The following is a 26,998-nucleotide window of genomic DNA, read 5'->3' as shown; positions in this document are numbered from 1 at the left end:
AGAGACTTTTTAAGGAAAGTCAGTTTTATTATTTTCAAATACATGTAGTATATAACAATAGGCTAAGACAAAAAAGATACCAACTATGCATAATAAAGTAGCCTGCTGTGATAAGTTGAAAAAATTGTTTGGAATTAGAATATCAGTCATTTCTATGACTGATGGAAAAATATTTCAGCACACTTAAAGACATTTTAATTTATATTTTAAACAGCTTTCTTATAATAGCATTTACACTGTTAATTTTATAAACCAAAGATTAAATAGAAGACTAGTCGATAACTATAAATCTCAACTATAAGGGGTGCTGCACTACCCAGTGGGGCAACAGCAGAAATGAAACAAACAAAAAAGAATGTTGCTCAGAAATTATAGGGAGAGATTGACAAACATAAGTTGACATGTTTACCGCAGTTGGAATACAATATGCTGACTGGTTTTGCAACGCATAGCAAACACCTAAACAGAAATGAACCCAATAAAATCATAATGAATGCCACTTACTTGGTTTTACCTATTCTAGATACCAGATTCTTGATTTCATGTTGCAATCACTAGTTTTATAAGGTCTATCTCGTCCTGATGCTTATTTACAAAATGCTCAAGTACTTTAGTTCATAACTTCTCATAACTTTATGAAGGTGACAGCAGGGTTAATTAAGAAAGACTAAACTTATATCATGAAATAAGAAGCACAATTTTACAGTTCTGTGCTACATACATTTTATTTGTTCATCCAGACAGTCTTTGCCCTTCTCTACCCTGCTCTCTATTCTGGGAGGCTGATCTGTGTCATCATTGGTCTTCCATGCCCTCTGACTTGCAGTTGGTTTAGCCACTGGGGAGCTCTAGTGGAAAATTGAAGAGAGTGGACAGAGTGAAGTCAGGACATTTATCCTCCTAGTTCCCTCCCCATGAAATTGCCTTAGGCTGACTGTGTCTCTTGACAAAAGGTTACTGCTCTTCTCAAGGTGGTTTCTCTTCATAATTCTCAGCTTCTGGCCGCTTACTCCCTCTCCTGATTTCTTGGGCCTCAATGTAGTAACTGCTTCATTGCTACAGGGACTAGTTTCTTTTATCATTTTTTGGTGATTTTTCTACACTCTGATTATGTTGTAATTTGTTCCTTTCTAAATAAACCTCTCAGATTATCCAGGGCAGATCACAGAGGAATATGTATACCCAGCTAAGATAGTCTAGAGGACAGTGGGAAGACATTAAAGAGTTTAAATGAGGGAGTAGGGTGATCTGATTTATAAAAGTTATTACTCTGTCTACAGTGTGGAAGTTACAATGGAAAACAGACTTGAGGCAGGGCGACTATGTAGAGTCTATTGCAGACACATAGGCAAAAAATGATAGAGCTCTGCAGCGGCAATATGTGGAAAGAGGGAAGAAGTTCTATATGAGAAAAATGAGTAACCAATTATATATGGTGTTTGGTGAAGCTTAAGGAAAAATCTAGAATCGCAGATTTCTTGCTTAAGAGATAAAGTAGATGGTGGTTTTATTGCTTGTTTTCTATGACATTATTTCCTCTTTATGAAACCAGCTTAAAGAAAAGTTAACGTGGTCCTTAAAGAAAAGAAAAAATAATGTGGTCATGTTTATTTTTAGGATTCTAAAATAAAATGTTTCAGAGCAGAATCTATAAGGCATCTCCATCTTTGACTCACAATGATACCAAAAAATAGCCTTAAAATGTCTGTCTTACTTACAGAATATAACTGGCATGAGTTCTTAGATATTGTTACAACAAGTTTCTAGTATGGCTATCTGCTCTTAGGATGCCCCGGAAGAAGACTCTAGGAAAAGGTTTTAAGAGCAAGTGGTTTATTGACGAGTTGAGGAAAATATCCATAGAAGGGTGAGATAGTGAGACAGGTAAGGCAAGGTAGCCAATAAAAGATGGTGCATTATCAAGCAGGTTACCACTATGGGCCACTGGACCTTTGTCCCACTGAGAAAACTGTGGAACCCTTGTAAAACACATGTTTCAGAGTTATTTCTGCTAGCATCAAGAGGGCTAAAATATGCATACCCCAATGCCTACCATCAGTCACTGGTCACAGGCTGTTCCTGGCAGGTGGACAGAGGGGAAGCATCAATTCTCTGGTGTTATCTAGCCTGCCACTTAGATGGCAAAGCAAGCGCTTTGTGGCAAGACAAAATCTTCAAGGAATGAAATGCCAATGATGGTATTGGAAGTCAAGCTGTTAGGCACTGAAGCGGTAAGGGCAAAGGGATTTGGGCGTCCTGCTATAGTACCTTTCTAAAAGATTATTTAGATTTTGCTCTAGGGACTGAGAATAGATGGAGTTCAGTTTTTACCTATCCTACTGATGTTCTAGGTCACCTTCAAGAAGATAATTTAACAGAAACTCACGTTTACCGTTGAAAAAAGTAAGGAATTCCATTGTCCACCATCCCAGCTATAATACAGTGAACAGTTTTTTAATGAGTAATATCAACTGTGAGATAATATTTGGATGTTAAATTTCAAATATCTTCTCCAGACTAGCATTTACTCCTATATATTTATCTTTACTTTTATTCCAGTTGAAAGAATTCAGAGTCAGTGGGATGAAGTACAAGAACACCTTCAGAACCGGAGGCAACAGTTAAATGAAATGTTAAAGGATTCAACACAATGGCTGGAAGCTAAGGAAGAAGCTGAGCAGGTCCTGGGGCAGGCCAGAGCCAAGCTTGAGTCATGGAAGGAGGGTCCCTACACAATGGACGCAATCCAAAGGAAAATCACAGAAACCAAGGTGAGTGTCAGAGATATGCTCTTAAAATAAAATACCGGTTACACTAGATAAAATTATACCATGGATTAAAATTTGATGATTTTTAATGTAAATATTTTAAAAGAAAATTACATTTAAGGTGAGATGAACAGTAGAATTTTTAGTCAAAGTAAAGTAGAGATTAGAGGAAAATTGATGGCTAATATCAATCTTAAAATTAATTTTGTTTAATAATCTGGATATAATGAGGTAGTTTTCACATTGCACCATGCTTTAAGATCACTTCAAAGTTGATATACATACTTATGTAGTAGCATGAAGTCAATTAGTTGGGCTTAATTCCTTTCTTAAAAAAAGTAACGTCTCCTCCGTCCTACATTATTGGATGGAGAAGGGAGGCGTGAGCGTAAGGCGAAGGCAGCGATAAAGTGTAATCTCACTTTCTCCTCCCATTCTCTGACCTCCAGCCCAGCTTCTCTACTTCTTTCTCTTCCTTCTCTTCTTCCTCCTCTTTCCCTGCAAAACTACATCATATATCTGTCCACTTAAGAGCCTAGAACTCTTCAGGACAAAAGGAGAAAAGGGAAAGGAAATAAAATTTGTTTAATGACTATGTTTTATCAAGCACCATGCATGGTGCTTTACGTGCATTTAATCCTTTCAAATCTCACATTTAGTTTGGAAAGACTAAATATTGATCAGTTTGGAGAGGCCCTAAATGCTGGACAATGTGTAGCTTCTAGGAGATTATAAGCAGAGAAGTAACATGGTGGGAACTTGATTAGATTGAGTATTTGATCAAAACCCTCTATAGATTTTTTTTTCTGGTGGAAAAAGGCCTTCTGCTAAACAAGTATCTGAATCTCAAATTAGCTATGTCATCTGACAAAAAAGCCTTACAGTTTTCTTGAATGAAGTGGCTTCCATTTCTAGATTAGTCAGTGTTTAGACTATGCTAAGCCACATAGCATATGTATTTATGCTAGGTCTATTTGAAAAATAAACCCTGAAATCTCAATAGCTTAATATAATAAAGTTTAATTCCCTGGTTGTTTTGTAGTCCAATGGAGGTTGAAGAGCCGTTTTTGGGAGTTCTCCCTCAAATGGTGACTTGGGGAATTCAGGCTTTTCCAATTTTGTGCAACTGTCATTTTAAACTCATAGCTGCCCAAGGTTACTGCAAGAGAGTAAGAGAGAATGCGGTCAGTCTATCCATGAGGTTTAATGGGCAGGCCTGGAGATTATGTATATCACTTCCACCCATATCCCGTTGACCAGAATTTGTTCCCACTTTAATTTGAGGAAGAGTAAGTGGGAATGATGAACTGTGAGCTTTTAGCCAGTCTCTGCCATAGGTCCTTTTCCAAAGGACCTGAGCTGCCATGAGGACAAGATTTTTATTTATGTGAAAAGAATGTTAGAAAGTCGGATAGGGTTTTACGGACTTATCATTACCTCTCTTGGAAGCAACATCTAAATGAATAAAAATTCTTTCTTTCATGAGATACTTGTTACCACTAAGATTTTCTCCCTCGGACGAACCTAAATGAAATTTCCAGATTAAGGATTTCTCATAATGATTTTCCCAATTCCTGGTTTGACTATGGGGAATATAGAGTCTATGTGGTTATTCTTGAAGGCTCTGATCTTATCCATAAGGTACTCAGTGTATTATGCTATTTATTTTTCCTCCACAAAAATTTAGGATTTTATGAATCTAGCAGATCGTGGAATGAAGTAGTTAACTCGTAAGGAGGAATTAACAGGGAAAAAGAGTTTGGACTGGACCCTTGAGTTAGATGAAGGGAAGGAGACATGAGAGGCATACAGTGATAGATTTGATTAGAGCAAGAAGACTCTGGAAGTTGGCAAGTGAGAAATAATCTTAAAACCTATGAGAATCCTCAAGTGATGACAAGAGTGATTAGGGTTTAGTAGCTCTTAGAAGAGTAAAGGGCCTCATATAAGAGACAGAAAGAATCGCAAAAGAAAGTATAAAAGGAGGAAAAAAACAATTTCATCACAAAAAAGATGTTTTAAACACCTAAAACAAAAACAAGATTGTATTATAATTGTTATCCTTGTCAAACTTTTGAAATAAAAATTTTGCTTTTGAGTTGTCAGTCTAAAACTATGTTATAAAAATGTCTCAGGTATTACCTATAGAAACGGATGTTTTGTGTTAACGTGTTTAGAAATTTAATGTTATATATTGCTGTAGCTTCAGTGTAAGTTCATTATACAGATAAAGATGACCAAAGCTGTAATTTTCCCATCCATTTCCTAAAATATCATATGCTAAAACTAAAAGTAATCCTAATGCTAATACTAACTAACATTAAGCAAGTACTTGCTATTTGTCAGAAATTGTGCTAATCACTTTACATATATTGGCTTATTTCATCGTCTCAAAAACATTCTGTGAAAAGTATTATTATTGGTCCCAGTTTACAGATCAAAAAGTTGAAGCCTAGAAAAGTTCAATAACTCCTTTTAAATGTAACAGAGTTGGGGGGCCAGCCTGGTGGCATAGCACTTAGGTTCAGGTGCTACGCTTTGCCAGCCTAGGGTTTGCAGGTTCGGATCCCAGGCACAGACCTACACAGCGCTCATCAGCCCATGCCGAGGCAGGGCCCTACATACAAAATAGAGGAAGATTGGCACAGATGTTAGCTCGGGGCCAATCTTCCTCACACACACAAAAAAAGTAACAGAGTTGAGCTGTGAATGCATAGCGATTACTCTTGTAGATGATTTCACAAATTTTCTCTTGTACCAGTTGTCTATGTGGCTAAAAAAAATCAAGAAAATACCATGAGGATCAGAAAGGGAGACAACTGGAATTATGAACTGACAAATACAATTATATGACTGATAAGCCAACAGGTGGAAAATGAAAGCAATGAAATGTTATACTGGGGAGAAGTTTTCATATTCTGTTTTAGTGTGAAAAACTAAAAAGAATAATTGCAAATTGTATTCCACTTTTAATGAAACTATAATTTTTATTTTTTCTGAACTTCAGGGAGCTTATAAAATGGAGGTCTGGCCTTTATGTCTAATGTGTTATCACTACTGAGTGATATTAGCTGACTCATCACTTACAATTTTTTCTTAGTAAGAAAATGTGAAAAGAGACATTGGATAATTTGACCAGGATCTCCTTGCTCCATAAGTTCTTTCTGAGTCTATGTGCCTAAGATGAGCAAGAGAGCTAGTGCGCCTCGTAAGGCAGTTATCAGGCTGTGTCTTCAGAGTTGGAGAGCTGTGATTATGACAGCCGGCCTCCCTTGCAGCAGCATCAGTGATGACGACCCTCACTGCCGCAATGAAATGATTTCAAAGGCAACCGCCAGGACTGTTCTACCCTTTGAAAATTTAAACCAGTCACCATCCCTGAACTAAAGAAAAAATTATCTACAATTCTGATATTTTAATGATTCAGAATTGCTAATCTTTGTCTATAATCTCTTCCATTTCTTCTCTACATATTTTTAATTGTCCTCATTATGTAGACAAAATTTTGAATTCTGATTTTGAACTTAGTATTATTACATAAATATTTGTGTATGTTGCTACATAACTTTTAATAATTATTATTTTTAATTCTTTATAATATTTCATTATCTCCATCTTTAACCATTTCCTTACTGATTGGACATTTTTACACAACCTCCTCCTCTTGGTTAGAAAAGATAAGGGGGACAATAACAACCCCTTCATAGAGTAAAAATCAAATCTGAGGTGGCATCTGGGAAAAGTCCATCTTGAAAGCATAGTGTCAACCTATAAAAATCAGAACCCAGTTCGAGAAGCGAAGAGTTTATTTGGGATCAAAGAATTGCAATTCAGGGAGCACAGATCCAAGTAGAAACTCAAATAGTGTCCTGATTGCAGGAGAGGGGCTCAGGGTTTTTATGGGAAAAAGGAGAAAGATGAGGTGAGATGTTTTTAAGAAGAGTTCATTGGTGCCGACTCTTGGCTATACATGATTGGTTATTGATTCTACCTTCAGCAAGTCCACAGTCATCAGTCTTGTGTTCAGGATGTCCATTCTCTTGCTGATTTCTCAAACATTTGCTTGTAAAACAATTGCCATATTGGTCCCATCCAAAGGTTTGGCCCAGTCCAAGTTTCAAGGAACAAAACAAGCAAGGGAGTTCCTCTGGAATGTCTGCTCCAGCTCTATTTTAAAATGGCTCCACTTGTGTCAGTTTTTCACAATGGTGAGGGTGGAAGGAGATAGCAACAGAAGAGCCTTTGTTTGGCAAAAGAACAGACTATAGATGGTCTATCATGTCAATAATTAATGAGCAGGTCATTAAGAGATGCCCGTAATATATGTATAGTTTCTTTTTTTCCTATACAACCCTTAATTTTTCAGAAACAAAAGCATAAAGTGAGTAAGTAGTTGATTTTGTTAACCACATGACTTGATTTGATCTTCTCCATGGCCTTGGTAAAACAATAATATTCTTCTAAGATGGAAAGACAGATGCTAGAGAATATCATACAAGATTTCCATCCTAATCAAAATCCCTGCCAATAAGCTATGACAGAATCCTATGAGAGATGATGCCATTTAACTTTCATAAGAGATAAGATGGTATGCCATTGACACTTAAAATTGCCAGCGATGGTCATCATGGGATTTATTTCATTTGGCAGAATCTTGGTTGACTTCACAACCTATTCCCCAGGCTATTAAGATTGATCCAAACTTGGCAATGGATTCTTTGCAAAAATTATTTCTTGGTGATTTTAAACTTTCTTTTCCAGTGTCAAGAAAGATTTACCCAGGCTCAGAGTTTTCATTTCTTTTTTCCCCCTTTCAGCTTTCGAAAGAGAAATTTCCTTTCTGTCTGCTTTGTGATTGCTTTTGTGTCAAATTCAGCATAAAAGCTTTTCAAATGTGATGGCATTAGCTGTTTTGTGCTTGGCTGAGCTAAGAGTACATGAATTCAATAGAGAAGTGAAATCTTGTTTGAGCCCCGCTGATTTGGCCATATAATACTTAAAATTATCTGAGACAAGAAATCCAATAATTTATCAAATTATTAACTAAACATTTCCAAGGCTGAAAAATATCTGTGTTTTGTAGACATTCTTTAGGGAACTTGAAAAATAGATATACTGTAATCATGTAATTAATTTAAAAAGCTAAACATGTTATATATAATAAATACAGTGGCTATTTAAGGATCTAAAATTGTTATACCAGAAAAGAAACTAATCAGGGATAGCTTCTTCAAATATGGAAGTAGAGCCTTATAGTTTTCATTATTTGGGGCCTTGGGTGGTATTAGATAATGTCCTTCTCTGCCTTAAGGATATGTACAGTAATGGAAGCTGAATTCTTCTTTCTCACATTTTGTTTACTTTTTAGACTTGCACAAAATTAATTTGGCAAATTAACCCACACTGGTATTTTGACGTTTGGATTTCTGATACAACAGTGTAAAACATTATCAGAAATCTTCTTGCCAGGGTCTGCTGTTTCTTCATGCATTTTCTTTACTCCCTTTTGTTTTCCCCTTAAGCTTCCACATGATTAAGGGGAAAGAATCAATAACCTAATAGGACTTTTCCTCCCAAAGTATGTATGAAGCTATTAAACTTCTCAAAGCATACAAACAGAGTGCTTCCTGCATCACTGATAGAGCACAGGAAGTCATGGACTAGTTTCCTCAGGTTCTGCTGTACAATAGAAATATTTAAGGCAGAGTCACCAAGATTTGAACAGCATTATGCTCTGATGGCCCCATTTTGCCTTGTTTCTTCTTCACACTTTAACTTATACCATGCTCGAAAATATAATATGGCAACTCTATAAATCTACTCCTCCGTAAAAGCAACAAATTGTCAAAATTGCCTTTTCTGAACTCTGGATATTAACCGAAGATCGGCAACAATATGTAAACTGCTGAACTTCATAAGAACAGCCGGGTTTTTGACGCTTTTTAGCTTGGTCTATTCCCATCACTTTCTCCCAGCTCCACAGAAGACTTGAAAACCAACAGCCAGCAGGGAGGGAGGACCACGATAGGAGTTCCTCAAAAAGATGCACTTCATTCTCACAGCATTGTCATCATTTGACCTGTCTGGCAGCTCCCTAGAACAAACCTATACCCAAGGCATTGTCATTATTTGCCCTGACTTTGTGCTAACTCCCTAGGGAAAGCCCTATCCCCAGAGTATTTGTACAAAACAATCAGCAATTGTTTAAATACTGCCTGAGGCTGTGATATCAGTTGAGATAATCATGGTCTGGAGAAAAAGTTAAAAGGAAGATCTGGGGAATGAGATGGCCTCAGGGGACTTTGAAAAGCTCTGACATCTTCCTGGGGGATCTAGAAGACTAAATGCATGTCTTGCCAAATAGAGCAGAGCAGTAAAGAGATATAAATTACAAACAGAAACCAAACAGAGATTCTAAAGTTTAAAAGTACAGTAACTAGAATGAAATTTTCACTAGAGGAGCTCAACATCAGATTTGAGCTGCCAGAAGAATCAGTGAACTTGAAGATAGGTCCATGGGAATAATCCACTCTGAGGAAAAGAATAAAGAAAAGAATTAAGAAAAATACATAAAGCAAAAACTGAGAGAATTGAGGGGAGAAATATACAAAAAACAGAGACTTCAATACCCCACTTTTAGTAGTATATAGAACAACTGAGCAGAAGATCAACAAGGAAACAGAAGACCTGGGAAAACACTATGAACTAGCAAGACCTACCAATCATCTATAGAACACGCCACCCAATAATAACAGAATACACATTCTTCTCATTTGCACATGGAATATTCTCCAGGATAGACCATACGCGGGCCTTAAACAAGTCTCAATACATTTAAAAGTATTGAAATCATATGATGTAGGTTCTCTGACCATAATTGAGTGAACTTAAAAATCAATAAGAAAAGTAAGTTTGGGAAATTTACAAGTACAAGAAAATGATACAACACATTCTTAAATAACCAATAAGTCAAAGAAGAAATCACAAAGGAAATGCAAAAATACTTTGAGATAAATGGAAATAAAAACACAACATTCCGAAACTTATGGGATGTAACTTAATGCAGAGCTTAGAGTGAAATTTATAACTATAAATACTTATGTAAAAAAAAGAAGAAAGGTCTCAAGCTGGTAACTCAAACTTCTAGTTTCAAGAAACTAGAAAAAGAAGAGAAAATTAAATCTAAAGTAAACAGAAGGAAGGAATAATAAAGTTTAGAGTGAAATCAATGAAACAGAGAAGAGAAAACCAACAAAACCAAAAGTTGGTTATTTGAAAAGATCAAGAATGTTAACAGCCCCTTAGCTAGTCTAAGGACAAAATAGAGAGAAGGCTCAAATTACTAATCTTAGAAATGAAAGAGGATACATTATTACTAATCTTACAGAAATAAAAGGGGATTATAAGAGGATATTATGAATGGAAGCAATAGGACGTCTGAATAGACCTATATAACAAGTAAAGAAATTGAATCAGTAATTTAAAAACTTTTCCCGAGGAAAGACCTAGGCCCAGATAGCTTCACTGGTAAATTTTACCAAACATTTACAGAAGAATTAATAGCAGTCTTTCACAAAATCTTCCAAAAAATAGAAGAGGAATATTTCACAACCAAAAATATCACAGGGAAACAACAACAAAAAACTACAGACCAATATGCCTTATGAATGTTGACTCAAAAAGCCTCAAGAAAATACTGTCATACCTAACACAGCAACATATTAAAGGGATTGTATACCATAACCAAGTGAAATTTATTTCGGAAATGCAAGGTTAGTTTAATGTACAAAATTTAGTCAATATAATGTACTATATCAGTAAAAAAAAAAAAAGAGGGCAAAAACCACATGGTCGTCTCAATAGTTGCATAAAAAGCATTTGACAAAGTCCAAAACCCTTTCATGATAAAAATACTCAACAAATTAGAAAAAAATCATACTATAGGTTGAATAGTGTCCCCTTAACAGATATGTTAAAGGCCTAACCCCTGATACCTGTGAATGTGTCCTTATTTGGAAGTAGGGTCTTTGCAGATGTAATTAAGTTAAGATGAGGGCATACTGGAGTAGGGTGGGCCCTTAATCCAATATGACTGGTGTCCTTGCAAGAGGAGGAAAGGACACATACACAGAAGAATGCCACATAAAGACACTGACCACAAGGAAAACACCATGTGACATAGAGGCAGAAATTAAAGTGATGCGTCTGCAAGTCCAGGAACACCAAGGATTGACAGCCACCACCAGAAGCCAGGAAGAGGGAAGGAAGGATTCTCTCCTCTAGGTTTCAGATGGAGCACGGTCTGCTGACACCTTGATTTCGGATCTAACCTCTATAACTGTGAGACAATAAATTTGGTTGTTTTAAGCCGCCCAGTTTGTGGTACTTTGTCCCGGCAGTCCTAGGAATATAATACAGAAGGAGACTTCCTTAATCTGATAAAGGGCATCTAAGAAAAACCCACAACTGGCATCATACTGAAAGAGTGAATGCTTTCCCCTAAGACCAGGAACAAGATAAGGATGTCTGATGTTACCATTTCTATTTACCAATATACTAGAAGTGCAGGCTAGGACAATTAGGCAAGAAAAATAGATAAAGACATCCAGATTGCAAAGGAAAAAGTAACACTATATCTATTTGCAGATGACGTGATCTTGTATACAGAAAACTCTAAGGAATACGCTAAAAAAAAAATTAGAACTAATAAACTAAGCAAATTTGCAGGATATAAGATCAAAATACAAAAGTCAATTGTTTTTCTATATACCAGCAGTGAATAATCTGAAAAATGAAATTCACAAAACTATTCCTTTTACAATAGCATCAAAAAATAAAATGCTTACTTAGGAATAAAAGAAATGCAAGACTTGTACACTGACAACGACAAAGAACTGTTGAGTGAAATGAAAGTAGATCTAAATAAATGGAAAAATATCCTGTATTCCCAGATTAAAAGATTTAATATTAAGATGGCAATATCCCCAAACTGATCTCCAGACTCTATGCAATCCTTATCAAGATCTGAGCTGGATTTTCTAGAGAAATAGACAAGTAGGGTGGGCCCTTAATCCAATATGACTGGTGTCCTTGCAAGAGGAGGAAAGGACACATACACAGAAGAATGCCACATAAAGACACTGACCACAAGGAAAACACCATGTGACATAGAGGCAGAAAAATTCATACTGAAGTACTAGGGACAAAGAATAGCCAAAACAACCTTAAAAAAAGAACAAAGTTGGAGGACTCACAATTCTTAATTTGAAAACTTACTACAAAGCTACAGTAATCAAGACAGTGTGATACTGACGTGAAGAGAGATATATAGATCAATAAAATAAAATTGAAAGTCCCCCTGGCATTTATGGTCAATTGATTTTTGACAAGAGTTCCAAGACAATTCAATGGGAAAAGAATAGTCATTTCAAAACTCTGTGCTTGGGTAATTAGTATCCACATACAGAATAATGAAGTTTGACCCCACCTCATGCCATACACAAAAATTAACTCAAAAATGGATCATAGAGCTAAATATAAGAACTAAAACTTTAAAACTCTTACAAGACAACATAGCAGTACAAGGAGTTATGTAATGTTTTCTTAGATGGGACACCAAAAGCAAAAGTGACAAAATAAAAAATACATCAGTTGAATTTCATCGAAATAAAAACTTTTGTGCTGCAAGAAATGTCATAAATAAAGTGAAAAGACAACCCACAGAGTGGGATAAAATATTTGCAAATCGTATATCTGATAAGAGACATAGCCAGAATATGTAAAGAACTCTTACAATTCAACAACAACAAAAAGCATTAACGACCCAAATACAAATCAGTAAAGGATTTTAATAGACATTCCTTCAAAAAAGATGCACAAATGGCCAACAAGCACATGAAAAGATGGTCAACATCGTTAGTCATTAGGAAAATGCAAATTAAAACTACCATGAGATACCACTTTATACACACTAGAATGGTTAAAATAAAAAAAGACAATGATGAGTGTTTACACAGACGTGGAATAATTGGAACCCTTATACATTGCTGGTGGGATTCTAAAATGGTGCAACTACTTCAGAGAAAAGTTTGGCAGTTTCTGGAGATATATATATCTATTTTTTAAAGATTGGCATCTGAGTTAACACCTGTTGCCAATCTTCTTTTTTTTTTTTGTCGTTTTTTTAATTCTTCTTCTCCCCAAAGCCCCCCAGTACATAGTTGTATATTCTAGTTGTAGGTCCTTCTGGTTGTGCTATGTGGGCCGCCGCCTCAGCATGGCCTGATGAGCAATGCCATGTCCACACCCAGGATCCAAAGTGGCGAAACCCTGGGCTCCTGAAGCAGAGCACACAAACTTAACCACTTGGCCACGGAGCTGGCCCCTCTGGAGATCTTCAACATGGAATTACTATATGACATAACAGTGCCATACTGAGGTATATACCCAAGAGAAATTAAAACATATGTCCACACAAAAGCTTTAAACAGATATTTGTAGCAGCATTATTTATAATAGCCAAAAATTAGAAACCCAAATGTGGTATGTCCAACAATAGAATATATTTTGGCAATAAAAATGAATAAAATAGGGACCAGCCTGGTGGCGCAGCAGTTAAGTTCGCCTGTTCCACTTCTCAGCGGCCCGGGGGCTCGCCAGTTCGGATCCCGGGTGCAGACATGGCACTGCTTGGCAAAAGCATGCTGTGGGTAGGCGTCCCACATATGAAGTAGAGGAAGATGGGCACGGATGTTAGCTCAGGGCCAGTCTTCCTCAGCAAAAAGAGGAGGATTAGCAGTAGTTAGCTCAGGGCTGATCTTCCTAAAAAACAAAAAAAGAATAAACTATTGGTACTTGCTATAACATGGATGAATCTCTAAAACATTATGTTAGGGGCCAGCCGAGTGGTTAAGTTCACGCTCTCTGCTTCAGCGGCCCAGGGTTTCACCAGTTTGAATCCTGGGCATGGACATGGCACCACTTGTCAAGCCATGCTGAGGCAGCATCCCACATGCCACAACTAGAAGGACCCACAACTGAAAATACACAACTAGGTACCGGAGGGCTTTGGGAGAAAAAGGAAAAATGAAATCTTAAAAAAAAGAAAAAGTTATTTGTTAAAAATAAAACAACATTATGTTGGGGGAGAGAAGCCAGTCACAAAAAACAAACAAACAAACAAACAAACACATATTGTATGAATCCATTTATATGAAATATCCAGTAAAAGCTGGAGGAGGGAGAGAATGGACAGTGGAAAACGACTGTTAATGGGTATGGGGTTTCTCTTGGGGCTGAAGAAAATGTTCCAAAATTAGATTGTGATGATGGCTTCGCAACTTTGTGAATATACTAAAAACCATTGAATTATATACTTTAAATGGGTGAATTTTATGGTATGTAAATTATATCTCAATAAAGTTGCTTTGAAAAGGCATACCTGCACATCATTAAGGCTACAGATCTTTTCTTGTTTCTTCAAGTCTATAAACTGCTTTAGAAACATAGTTTCTAAACATTTATTAGCAATAGAACCTATTCTTTATGTGTCGTTGACTAGCTTATTCTGTTCCTGACCCCAGCCTATCTGGAGATGGTAGATTGCCCTGCTCTATCTGAGGCAGGGTTGTACCTGGGTTGATCTGTCAGACAGGATAGGCTAAGGTATGCCATAGTAGCAAACAGTCCCCAAATCTAGAGCCTTAACACAAAGTTTATATTTTATTCGTGTTACGTGTCCATTGTAGGTTCACAAGGGGGTTCTACTTAATTTAGTCACTCAGAGACCACAGCTGATGACAGCTGCGTCTTGATACATACTCCCACTATCAAAGAGGCGGGAAACATAGTGAATAATGCCAAGTTCTTAAATCTTCTGCCCGGAAGTGACAAGTAGCCAAAACCAGTTACGTTGCCATCCTTGATTCAATGAGGTGCAGATACATAATCCTCTGGCAAGAAGAGGCACTGGATGTTTGTGAACGATAACGCAGTCTACCACAGTAGGCTCATGGGCTTTGAAAAGTAGCTGAGAACATGCCACTTTCTGGGGATCTGTCCTCTGGCATTCTCTCTGGAGTCATTGCTACCCAACCATTTCCACACTCTCTCAACCAGACTTCTCTTAGATGCCTGGGGTAGCTGGGTGAATTGTTAATTACCGCACTGCTTAAGCCTTTTAATAAAGTCAGCAAATTAAAGAGAGAGCCCAGATAAAGAGAATGCTTTCCAAAATGTCATAATAAAATTAAGGTAATGAAGCACTTGGAGGGCTCTGCTCCCTTCTTTTTGTATAAAACTTATTCCAGAGAAGCTGGAAGAGAAATGGGGCCTGAAAGTAAAGAGGGGGGAAAATAAATTGCATGCCATTAGTTTAATTATAAAAATTCATTACATGAAGCCATGTAAGACAGAAAATAATGGAACTCTAATGGGTTGGCCGATAACACATTTACTAGCCTGCTCTCAGCTTGTAGTCATTGTTGAGAGGACAAAAAAGTAACAACTTTGGTATGTAGTCCTCCAAGCTATTGAAAAGATTAATCATTTCCAGTAAGCTGGAAAATGAGGGCCATTTTCTTAAATAGTATGCCCTGTATAGAGTGTTACCTTCTGAAACAGAGTTGTTTGGTAATGTCAGAGGTTTAATAGATGAGTCTTGAAGTTAATGGTGAGAGGCTTTCCTTTTGAAATAGCTTCCTTACAGATATTTTAACATTTCTATTATAAATTCATAAAGAGGTTTTATAGGTTGCTTTAATTCATACAAGCAAGCAAGAAATTGTTTCTTTTTCCCAGTAAAGATTTATAGAACATGAATTCATACTTAAGAGTAAATTCTTCAGTGATTTTTTTTTAAATAAACCAAACATGTATTTTTTTCTGCTATCTTTGTTTGGCAAGGTCTTATTTTATTATACACAATAATTTTCCCATCATGCTGTAATCATCAAGGAGATTATTTTATATTCTTCAAAGTTCAATTACAATAAGCCTAATCATTTTCCTTACATTCCTTTATATGGAAAAATATCTTATTTAACTATATTGAAGTCTGAATATTGGAGGCAAGAAACCTGCATTTTTGTGATGTCTCTTTTGCTGACTAGCAAAAGAGTTTTTGTATTCTCATATGAGCAATTACGGGATTGGGTAAGAGGAAAGGAGATAAAAGAAAGGAGATAACAAAAGATCAAAGTGGATATATAGGTAAGGGTCGTATATTTGAGTGCTTTGTAATCCAAGCAGAGAGGTTTGAACTTTGTCTTGTAGGTAATAGGGAGCCATTGAAAGGTTTTATTGAGGAGTAATGTGGTTCTATTTGCATTTCAAAGAGATCTCTTGAGCAGCTGTGTGTGGATGGAAGCGCTGGTGTGAGAGTGGAAGGAGGCAGCCAATAAAAAGATTACTGCACGGTCCAAGCAAAAGATAAGAAGGGCTGGGGCCTGCCCGGTGGTGCAGCGGTTAAGTGCACACGTTCTGCGTTGGCGGCCCAGTGTTCGCCAGTTCGGATCCCGGGTGCGGACATGGCACCACTTGGCAAGCCATGCTGTGGTAGGCGTCCCACATAAAGTAGAGGAAGACTGGCACCAATGTGAGCTCAGGGCCAGCCTTCCTCAGCAAAAAAAGAGGAACATTGGCAGCAGATGTTAACTCAGGGCTAATCTTCCTCAAAAAAAAAAAAAAGATAAGGGCTTAAATTAATGCAATGGCAATGGAGGTAGGGGATTTGAAAAAAAGAGAAAATTGTGCTACAGTCTCTCTGTAGCTATGTTCCTTGCCTCCTCCTCCAGTTAAGGATCAACTTACACTGCAGAGGGAGAAGATTGGGCTAGGGACAGAAACTTGGGGAACACCAACATTTAAGGGACAGACAGAAAAAGAGAAATTTGAACCATAAGAGAGTGTAAAGGAGCGGGGGCCGAGAAAAGGTAGGGCCTCAAGAAGAACAGAGTAGTCAGTAGCACCAGTCACTGCAAATAAATTGAGTAAATGAGAACCTAAAACTTGCCAGACATTGGCCATTGGGGACTGAATCAGTTAACTATTTTCACAAAAATGCTGCATGACAAACAACTTCAAAATGTCAGTGGCACACAACGATAAGCGTTTTGTTTTTTCTAAGTTTGTGGCTTGGCTGGGGAGGCACCGCTTCACGCTGTGGGTTGATTGGGCTGGCTCTCCTCCACATGTCACTCATCCTTCTCCAGGAATGAGCAAGCTAGCCCAGGCTATGTTTGTCTTATGGTGTTGGCAGAAGGGCAAAAGGGCTAGCCCCACTGCAGGAGCACATTTCAAGCCTCTGCTTGTGTCACTTCCATTAACATCCCACTAGGATTAGGCAAAGCAAGTCATATGGCCAAGCTCATTGTCAAGGGCGGGGAAGTAAACTCTGCCTTTTGTAGCAGGAAATTCAAAGTTATATAGCAAATGGCATGGATATAGGGTGAGATAAAGAATTGAGGCCTGTAATCCAATTTGCCACAGTGACTTCTGTCAGAATAGTTTTAGTGGGATGGTGATGGCAGAAGCCTGATTTTGATGAATTATAGAGTGGCAGGAGTGTAATCAAGGCGAGGCCATGAGTGAGTATTTGCCTTCTTAGGAGCTTCACCATGAAGGAAAGAAAATGATAGCAGATTTTGTTGTTGCTTAAAGATGGGAGAGAGACTCATATTTGAAGGCGGTAGAGAAAGACCCTGTAGAGAGGCAAAAGGTTGAAAAGACACGAAGAGAGAGGGAGTACGTGGAAGAGGATCCCATAATAGATGAGTGTCCAGAGGGAAGAATCAGCATCCCATAGCACAGGAGTCACCTCTTCCTCTCAGACTGGAGAGAAGGATGTAAGATGTAAAGTCTGATGTTTCGTGAAATTTATGCTTGATAGGTTAATTTCCCCTGTGTAGTTGTAGTTATAGGTAGGGTCATTTGCTGTGAGATTTCTTCTGGTTTGTATCATCAGGGTTCAGCCTGGAAACCAGCCTAGATATTTCAGAGGGAATTTAACACAGAGGACTGGTTCCATGGCTAATGGAGGAGCTGAGAAGCCCAATAGGAGATGGTGAGGCAACCTGGAGTTAAGCAACATCAGGTAGCTGTTACCACCTCAAGGGCTGGAGGGCCCACAAGTGTAACCAGAGCCATCTGGGGCTAATTTGACCACTGTGGAGGCTGCGCAGCAGGTACTGAAACTACAGAGGGAGGGCCTGTCTAGCCGGAAATGGAGACACAAAGAAGTCGCTGCCCACACAGAGAGAGGGGGGAGGTATACTCTAGTTTCACCCTTCCTCCTGCTCTATCTCCGACCAGGGCCTCTTGCTGGCCTAACCCAGCTGGAAGCCAGCTAACAAGAAATGCCAGCAAATTCCAATCCCCTGAAGAGGTTAGTCCATCTGTAATTCTGAATAGAGTAAGAGACAGGCAGAGAATGGTTCTAAGAGCTAATAAGCTCTTAGCTGTTAGTTCACAGAGCTCAATTTTTTTAATGAATTTCTTAGTTCATGTATGCACACATAGTATCCTAGGCAAAATGAGAGGAACCCAATATGTAGGACTTTTTTGTCTGTAAATATATTAGGATCTTGTTTTATAATTTTCCAAGCAATTTAATTTTGATTTTGACCTCACGAGAAACCTAAGGCATAATCAGAGTAAGTAGCCCCGTCCTCTTTTGCAGACAACAAAACTGGCACTCAAAAGGTTAATGACTTTCTTAACCTCAAACTGCAAGACAATGGCCAAGCAAGAGCTCCTGGGAAGATGCCATTTCATTACTCTGCACTGCCTTTCCTAAAGCTCCTTTGAGTCCCGGTCATTAAAGAACTGAACAATCGAGTTCACCTGAAACAAATGTTAATTTCACTTGTAGATAAATATCCCAAGACACATTTTATAAGAAAACTTAAAAAATCCTCAACCTTAAAAATTTAATTATAGGTCTAGCTACTCACATTTATCTTCTAAATTGATGGGAGCGTTTTAGAGCCGCAGGATTATAGACAATGTCTATAAAACAGTGAGTCCCTTGCTTTGCATTCGGTAAAGGCCCGCCCTGTGGTGAATATAGTGGGGTTCATTGAAAATAGCAGTAGTAGTAGGAGGAGTAATAGTAGTAGTGATGATGATGATTATAGGTCATATTTATTGAATGCTTTGAATATGCCAGGCACCATTCTAAGTGTTTTCCCTGGATTTTCTAAATTAATCCTCATGATAATCTTTCAAGGTAAATCCTATTAATACACCCATTTAATGAAGGAGGAAACCAAGGCACAGAGAGGATAATTAACTTGCCCATTTGTCACATAACTAGTAAGTGATCAAGCCCGGATTCAAACCCAACAGGCTTATTCTGTTGCCCAGACTTTTAACTATCCTTTCTTTTCCTTCCCTGTTTTCTTCCATGTAGGGTCAGTATCCCTAAACAGAGTATCTTACAAATAAAAAATGAGAGAAGACAAGCATTAAAATGGAAAAATTGTAATACGCAAAATTCTTGAAATCAATTCGGGTTGTCCCACAGTCCACAATCATTTTTCTGCCTAAAATACTGTCTATAAATACTTAGCACGTATTGCAGCAGCATCATATTAGGTTTGAATATGAAATATTTCTTTCCTGGTTGGAGACACAATCTTTTGAGGATTTAGTGTTTTATATTCCTCATAGGAAACACACACACACACAAATACATATATATGCCCCCAAAATCATCTTTTTTATATAGGCTAGTGCTCACAGTATTTTAAATTTCTTCACACACCGTGATGACCACACAAACAATTCCCTGTAGTGTATCCCATTGTAAATGGAATTCAGAAATAAAACAAGAGTGTGTGTGAATTCTGTTGTGTTTTTGAATTTACACTCCTTCTGTGGTCTGGAAATATCCCAGTAGTAAATTTCACAGTCGTAGGCAAGGCTGGTCAAGGTCATTGTTCCTAGTGCGAATGACACTTGGTTAAAGCCCAAGGTGGTCAACATATTACGTTGGTTGGAAGGGAAACCAGTCTATTCTGGTGAATGTATTTAAGAGGAGAGAAAAGAAGGCTGCGGTTGAGAACCTTTGAGTTTAGATAAGGGCCTTAGCCCTGTCAATGTTAGTCAAGGTCAGTGGGATTTTCTTCTTTTTAATCCTGTGAACTCGCAAAACCTGGGCCCTATTCAGTGAGGGTTAACACTCAATCAAGATTTCCTCAGGTATAAAAATCTAAATTTCAGTGTGAATACAAATTTGAAGAAAAAGATACGGCTTGTGCATTTTTTGGCTTTCAAGCATTAAAATATATCAAAAAGTTCTGGTTTGAAGGAAAGCCTCACTCTCTTACTACCTTTCTACTATAAAGTCTCTAATTTAACTCTAGCTGGCTATTTCCTTCAAGATTTTGGAAAATTTTAGCATACTTTTCAATTTATAATTTTAGGCATTTTTTAGAACCAAAGATTGTATCCTCTTATATCTAGACTTTTCGAATAGCAACTCATGAATCAGGGATGGCTTCCAGGTCATTTATCTTTCTTAGATAAAATAAATGATTTTAATTATATTTATTAACATTTTAATTTATATTTTATATTCTTAAATCTATACATATATGCTCTGATGTTGGTTCTTAATAAGTATTTCTTTAACAGTTGTATCCTTCCTAAAGAAGAATTATCTTGGGAAAAGGTAACCAAGTTATTGGTCTCAGTTTTGTGGATTCTTATGCTACCAGTTAGAGAATTAATAGATGATAGATAAGAAACTCTTCTTTTAAAATGCAAATCCATCCTCTAGATAGTCAGGGCCAATTGGTCTTTCTTATCTTAGTATACATTACTTTTGACACTATAGATTTGGCTTAAGCGAGAAGGGGAAGAAAAGGAGAGGTAATTTTGTACCCTAGGAAATTTCTAGAAAGGGAAAGCCTTTAGGGTGTGCATTTCACCTCAGAAAGGCTTTTGAATAGTGTGAGGATCTGAACAGTAGAAAATAGAAGCTGCAGGGCTTGATAAAAGGAGTATATAAGAAAAGGCAGGCATTCCACAAGGATAAATTTCTTTTTTTGGGAGGAAGATTAGCCCTGAGCTAACTACTGCCAATCCTCCTCTTTTTGCTGAGGAAGACTGGCCCTGAGCTAACATCTGTGCCATCTTCCTCTACTTTATACGTGGCACACCTACCACAGCATGGCTTTTGCCAAGCGGTGCCATGTCCACACCCAGGATCCGAACTGGCGAACTCCGGGCCACTGAGAAATGGAACGTGTGAACTTAGCCGCTGCGCCACCGGGCCGGCTCCTAAATTTATTTTTTCTGCTTTTTCTCCCCAAATCCCCCCAGTACATAGTTGTATATTTTAGTTGTGGGTCCTTCTAGTTGTGGCATGTGGGACACCACCTCAACGTGGCCTGATGAGCGGTGTCCTGTCCACACCCAGGATCCGAACCAGTGAAACACTGGGCCGCTGAAGCAGAGCGTGCGAACTTAACTACTCGGCCATGGGGCGGCCCCCACAAGGATAAATTTTAATTGCTTTACAGCACAGCAACTATACTTTGTATGTTTAAAAATTGTCTCTCTTTTTGCTTTCATAGAAAAAGTTAGTGACGTTGGCTTTAGCTGCTTGGTGCTAGTTTGGTTGTCTGAGTCTCTTTGCTGTGTGCAATAAATGTAGTTATTTCGTTTGATTCTGGAATAGGATATTCCAGTTAACTGAGAAATGCCAAATTATATACAGATTACACATTTTCAAGGAACAGGAGTCCAAACATACTGAAACTGTGCTAAAAGTATTAGTGTTTGATTTTTATTATACAAACATCATGCTAACAAGAAAGAACAAATATTAGAACAAAAATGATTACTCTTTTCAGAAGCATCAATTACTTTCAATTTCCAGTTCCCCTTCTAGTTCATGACTATGTATTCTTACAGATTTTAAGAAATACGGTGTAGACAGAAATTGCGTTCTGCTCTTTACTTATGATTTCTGTGCATATTCACTGCTTATTAGACCATTAGGTTGATGTATTATGTTATTTTAATGTCCTCTCGTTAAACATTGAAATTGTTTCTCATTTTTTTACTGTCTTAGTTAATGAAGATCTTTATTCCTATAATGTATTTCTCTTCTTTTAAATATTGTGTTAGAACAAAATACCAAAAGTGAGATTACAGGGTCAATGGGAGTAAGCATTTGTATGTCACTTGCTATCTATTTCCAACTTGTCCCTATAGATCACTGCTCCTAGCAGTAGCACGTGAATGTGCTAATTTTACCAAGGCCTTTCCAGCTTTGGATTTTAGTTTTTATTAATTTAATTGGTGTCAAATTGTACCATCTTGATTTGATTATTTTTTTTAGTTTTGAAAGTTAATTTTTTTCAGAAAAATTTTTATTCTTTCTCTGGTCTGAATTCCCTGTCCCTGTTCCCTTGTTCATTTACCAATGGCTTAAGCCACCACCATGTTGAATTTGACATAATTATCTTAGCAATTTAATATTATGTTAATGCTTAGAGGCGTCCTCCATGAACTTGCAGCAATGCTTAATAGAAATGTGGGGTATACGTCCAGAGAAACCTATCATTGATTTATTTCTGTCTTTGATATATGATATTTCCAGTGATGAAATACAGTTTGATGATCCTCAGTTGCCAAAGACAAACAAAGAAGAAAACAAAGGTCATTTGGTTTAGCAAGATCCTTACAGTTGAAATTTTCTTCTAATTTTATTTTTTTATTTTTTAAGATTTTATTTTTCCTGTTTCTCCCAAAGCCCCCCGATACATAGTTGTGTATTTTTAGTTGTGGGCCTTCTAGTTGTGGCATGTGGGATGCCGCCTCAGCATGGCTTGATGAGTGGTGCCATGTCCAGGCCCAGGATCGGAACTGGCGAAACCCGGGGCCACCAAAGCAGAGTGCACGAACTTAGCCACTCGGCCACGGGTCCGGCCCCTTCTAATTTTAAAGTGGGACGTTTTTTGAAGTATTATGAATAAACTGATCCTTCAAAAAAGTTCTTAACTAGAATAACAGCACTATTCTTTGGATGTTCAGTATTTTCTGTATGCAGCTTTAGTTAAATGCCAGTAGATGGCACTAATTACATAAACAATTCAACAAGTTAATAAAGAGGGAAAGAAATACATGAAGCATTTTTTTCTGTTCAAATTTTGGTATTTGTCACATACTTAACAATTATATGGAAGCTTATTTTTATAGTTCTCTCCCATGATAAAAACAATTAAGTCCAGTTTATTTCCAATTAATTGCTACGAAATTGAAATGTCTGATACTGGTTATTGCTCAAGATGCTGCATTTAAAAAGTTTTGTCATGAAGAATGAGTTAGCTTATACTGTCATGATTGACTGAATCACATGGTAGGTTAACAGCAATCATGTAGGCATGTTCCGACCTGAGGATTCAGAAGCTATTGATGAAGCATTCTAAGAAACTCCAACTAAAGATTTCAGAGAAAACTGATATTCATTCTCTTTCCCATGCACACCTATAGCAATTGGCCAAAGACCTCCGCCAGTGGCAAATAAATGTCGATGTGGCAAATGACTTGGCACTGAAACTTCTCCGGGATTATTCTGCAGATGATACCAGAAAAGTACACATGATAACGGAGAACATCAATGCCTCTTGGGCAAGCATTCATAAAAGGTATGAACTACATTATTTCTAAAACTACTGTTGGCTATAATGATGGGGTGGTGACACTGGGTGGATGATGCACATTTGTTTTCCCAATCCTGCTAAACCAGGGCTTGGGAGGATCCAAGATGGCAAATGCCATCTAAAAGCACAGGCTTGCCTAAATCCTCTTATTTTAAAGATGAAGGATCCACAGACTGGTGAAATTAAATGATTTGCCCACAGTCACAAAGGTAGTGACATACTTAGAGATTAGACAAAAACAAAATGCTGATTTGTAGCTAGAAAAGCCATTTATCAGTCTGCTTTGAGATCTCTATCCAAAGAAATATTGTTCTATTCCATCACGGCACATGCTGCCCCATCCTTAATCTGACAAGGAAGTCACTTGGGGCTTCAAGATAGAGTTATAACTGTCCATGGTGCCATCATTGTATCTCAGTTTACACACCCAATGGGAAAATCTCTGTAGTGTAACAGGACTCATAACTTCACCTCCCACTATATATCTATGGAAATTAACAGCTCTTAGAGATACCATCTAATCAAACTGGGCCTTGTCCCCTTATTATCCTCTCTCTTAACCCCTGGGCTTTTCTTTCATTAGCATTTATCCTAATTATGAATAAAAATGAATTATGTAACTAATTGTTTAATGTTTGTCCTTCACACTAGTCTAAACCTCTGAGGACAGAGACTGTCTTTCTTATTTGACACATCCTAAAATCCTGAAGCAGGTGATATAATAGGGAGCTGGTAAATATTTGTTGAATGATGACTCTCTTTGTATAATGTAGAGTTACCTTGTTCAGGCTATGGTAAGTTAAGGAATACTGGGTACTCATTTTCAGTTCTGTCAGAAAACAGGGGCAAGAATAGTACTTGTACAATGATGAGGAAGACCACACTGAAAGGTAAGGTAAATGAGTTCCAGAAGGTGACATGAATTACTGAAAAAGTCGGTTAGGTGGCCTTCATTAAGCAGAAAAGGCCACCATCAAAGGGAAAAAAAAACAGATTTTGAACTAAAAGCAGAATCTTTTAGGAGTAATGAGCTATTGATACGTGAAAATTGAGAGACCAAGTAAATCTTGAAATTGAGTTAGAGATTGAGTGAAAACTCATGTGAAACCAGATTTAGGTTGGTGACCCTGGGGGAATAGAGCAGCTCTAGTCCTGAATTCCAGACAGTGGGTGTTCAGATGACCATGGAAAAGAAGACCCACCCTGAAGTTGGAGAGTTGTATTTGGGGTCCTATCCAAAGGACCCTGGTGGAGAGAGGACGAGCTTAAACAGGGGACTGAGAATAGGAAAAAATTCTCAAGGTTACTGCCTCCTCTCAGTGGCAAGGTTTGGACTTTCTGCTCCAAATACATCTGGTATCTGTTCAGTTAAACAAGGGCGGGTAGGCTCAGGAAGACTTATTCATATGCAATTGATTCGTATCAGAGAGTCAATAGGTACATCTCAATGGGAAATACTTGCTTCTCAAAAAGAAGCTTCTTTGGGAAAGCAGATTAAAATCAGAAATTAATTTGGTGAGTTTAGGGAACGTAAGCTAAGAAGAGACCAAAAAGAAAGCTTGTTCATGGTACAAAACTAGAGCTTCAAGGGAGGTCTGTCCCATCTAGGCCACTCTTTCTGGCAGTCCCCTCTCCACGTTCTCATGCTCCTTGAACCTCCAAGCAGCTCTCTCCATTCTTTTGATCACTTTCTTAAGGTCTTTGGATTCTTCAGAGGAGAGGCTTCCGGTTTATATTTTTTGACTTGGTCTCTAAAAAGCTACCACCTAAGGAAGGTATATAGTTATTTCTCCAATAGGTAAAGTAATATAGAATGTTAGAAGCCAAATTACCTTTTTTGCTGGCCAATACAGAATCTGCAATTCATCAAGCTAATTTTGACTCATGCCTCTAAAGTTTTTCCCTGTTCCTTTCTCGCATGTACTCTGTGAAAACTCATCCTCTTGTGTAGTTTGTCTGCTGATGACTATCCACGATACCATTTGCAGCTGAGACTGATCTTTTGAGTTTCAGACCTGCATATCCTACTGATTTCTTTCCATTTTAATGTCCTTCAAGAACTTCAAACTGAATGGTCCCAAAGCTGGACTCATCTTTGCCCTCTTTTAACCTCTTTCTCCAAATACAATCTATTTCTCTTCCTATGATGCCATTCCAGTGAACATTACCACAATCCATTCAGTTGTTCAAATCAGAAACTCATGCTTGACTCTTCCTTCTACAGCCCCAATAGTTAAGCTATCATAGAGCTATTTACTGCCTAAATAGCTTTCAAATCCAGTCACTTCTCTTCATCCCTACTCCTTGACTATCATGTGTTGCCTGAGTGACTACATCATTCACCTAACTGACTTCCTCCTTCTAGCCTTCCTACTTCCCATCCATTCTCTACATAGAATGTAGGGTGATCTTTCTAAATATAGTATATTCATGTCGTTCACTCTCCTTCCACTTTTAAAACCTTTAGTGGCTTATCCATTATTATTTGAAGACTGTCCACACTCTTTTAGATGACTTCAAGGTCTTGCGTGATTTGGCCTTTCCTTAAAACTCCAGCCTAACTTTCTGCTCTCTCTCAACCCCCCCTCCCAAATTCCTAAACACAATGAAGTAACATTGAGCTGTTTTCATTTCCTCATTGCTGTGTTCTGTCTTCTCTATTACCTGCTGACCTGAGACATACATATATCTCTTATTCCTTCCTCTTTGCGTAGTTAAGGTCTATTCATTATCCAGGTCCCAGTGTAAATGCCAATTCTCCCAGGAAGCCTTCTCTGACTACCAACCCCAAAGCCCGCCCTCTTTTGGCCCCCTATTATAGTGCTTATCTGACTACACCGTACTTAAGTGTTTGCTGGTCTTTGTCTCTTATGAGAATGTTGGCTCAGTGAGGGTATGCACATTGGCTACTTGTCCACCATATTACCTAGCACTTAGCTTGGCAAGTAGTAACTACCCTCAAAACGTTTTTGATTAAATAGGTAAATGAATAAACAAAAAATAACTACAAGTGTTCCGATGTACCAATAACTCGAGACAGAATAAAAATGTATTCGTTAGGATTGCTTTCACTTTCAAGTAACAGAAAACCCAAGGTCAGTAGCTTACCTGATAGAGATCTATTTGTTTTACTTAATGAGAAGTTCAGAGGTAGGCAGATGCTCATGTTGACTCAGTGGATCAACCATGTCAGCCCTGAAGTTTCCACGTTCTTTTTGGCATTTCCGTCAGAACAGGTGCATTCCAGCAGGAAGAACAAGGGGAAGGGAAAGGCACAGTGCGTGTATCAGGAAAGCAATGGCTTTCCCGGGAACTTTAGGGCCAGAACTATGCCACAAAACCACCTCTAGTGCCTAGGAATTGGAGTTGAGACAGCCAGTAGAGAATGTCTGCCATAATGGGTGTGGAAAGAATAAACTGATAAACCGGCATGCTGTAGCTGGACAGCATAAAGTTCCCTGGAGAGATAACCAGTCACATCTTTCAGTAAATACAGTATATCCATGTAAGTCATATATTCATGTATAGTGTATATTCATACAGTATATTCACGTAGGA

At 37.9% G+C, this 26,998-nt stretch overlaps 1 protein-coding gene across 12 annotated transcripts in view; it reads left to right on the top strand.

Moving 5' to 3' along the window:
- The window catches only part of DMD (dystrophin), a 2,265,680-nt gene that overhangs the window by 1,743,883 nt on the left and 494,799 nt on the right, over window positions 1-26,998 (top strand). For all 12 annotated transcript variants that reach the window (XM_070503127.1, XM_070503123.1, XM_070503121.1 and 9 more), the window contains 2 exons: window positions 2,560-2,771; window positions 23,271-23,425. In XM_070503127.1, coding sequence (XP_070359228.1) covers window positions 2,560-2,771; window positions 23,271-23,425 — 367 coding nt within the window. The remainder of the gene's footprint in view (window positions 1-2,559; window positions 2,772-23,270; window positions 23,426-26,998) is intronic.

The sequence above is a fragment of the Equus asinus genome, chromosome X, assembly GCF_041296235.1.
Source record: "Equus asinus isolate D_3611 breed Donkey chromosome X, EquAss-T2T_v2, whole genome shotgun sequence".
NCBI classification, from domain to species: Eukaryota; Metazoa; Chordata; class Mammalia; order Perissodactyla; family Equidae; genus Equus; species Equus asinus.
This window is presented reverse-complemented; position numbering and strand designations above follow the sequence as displayed.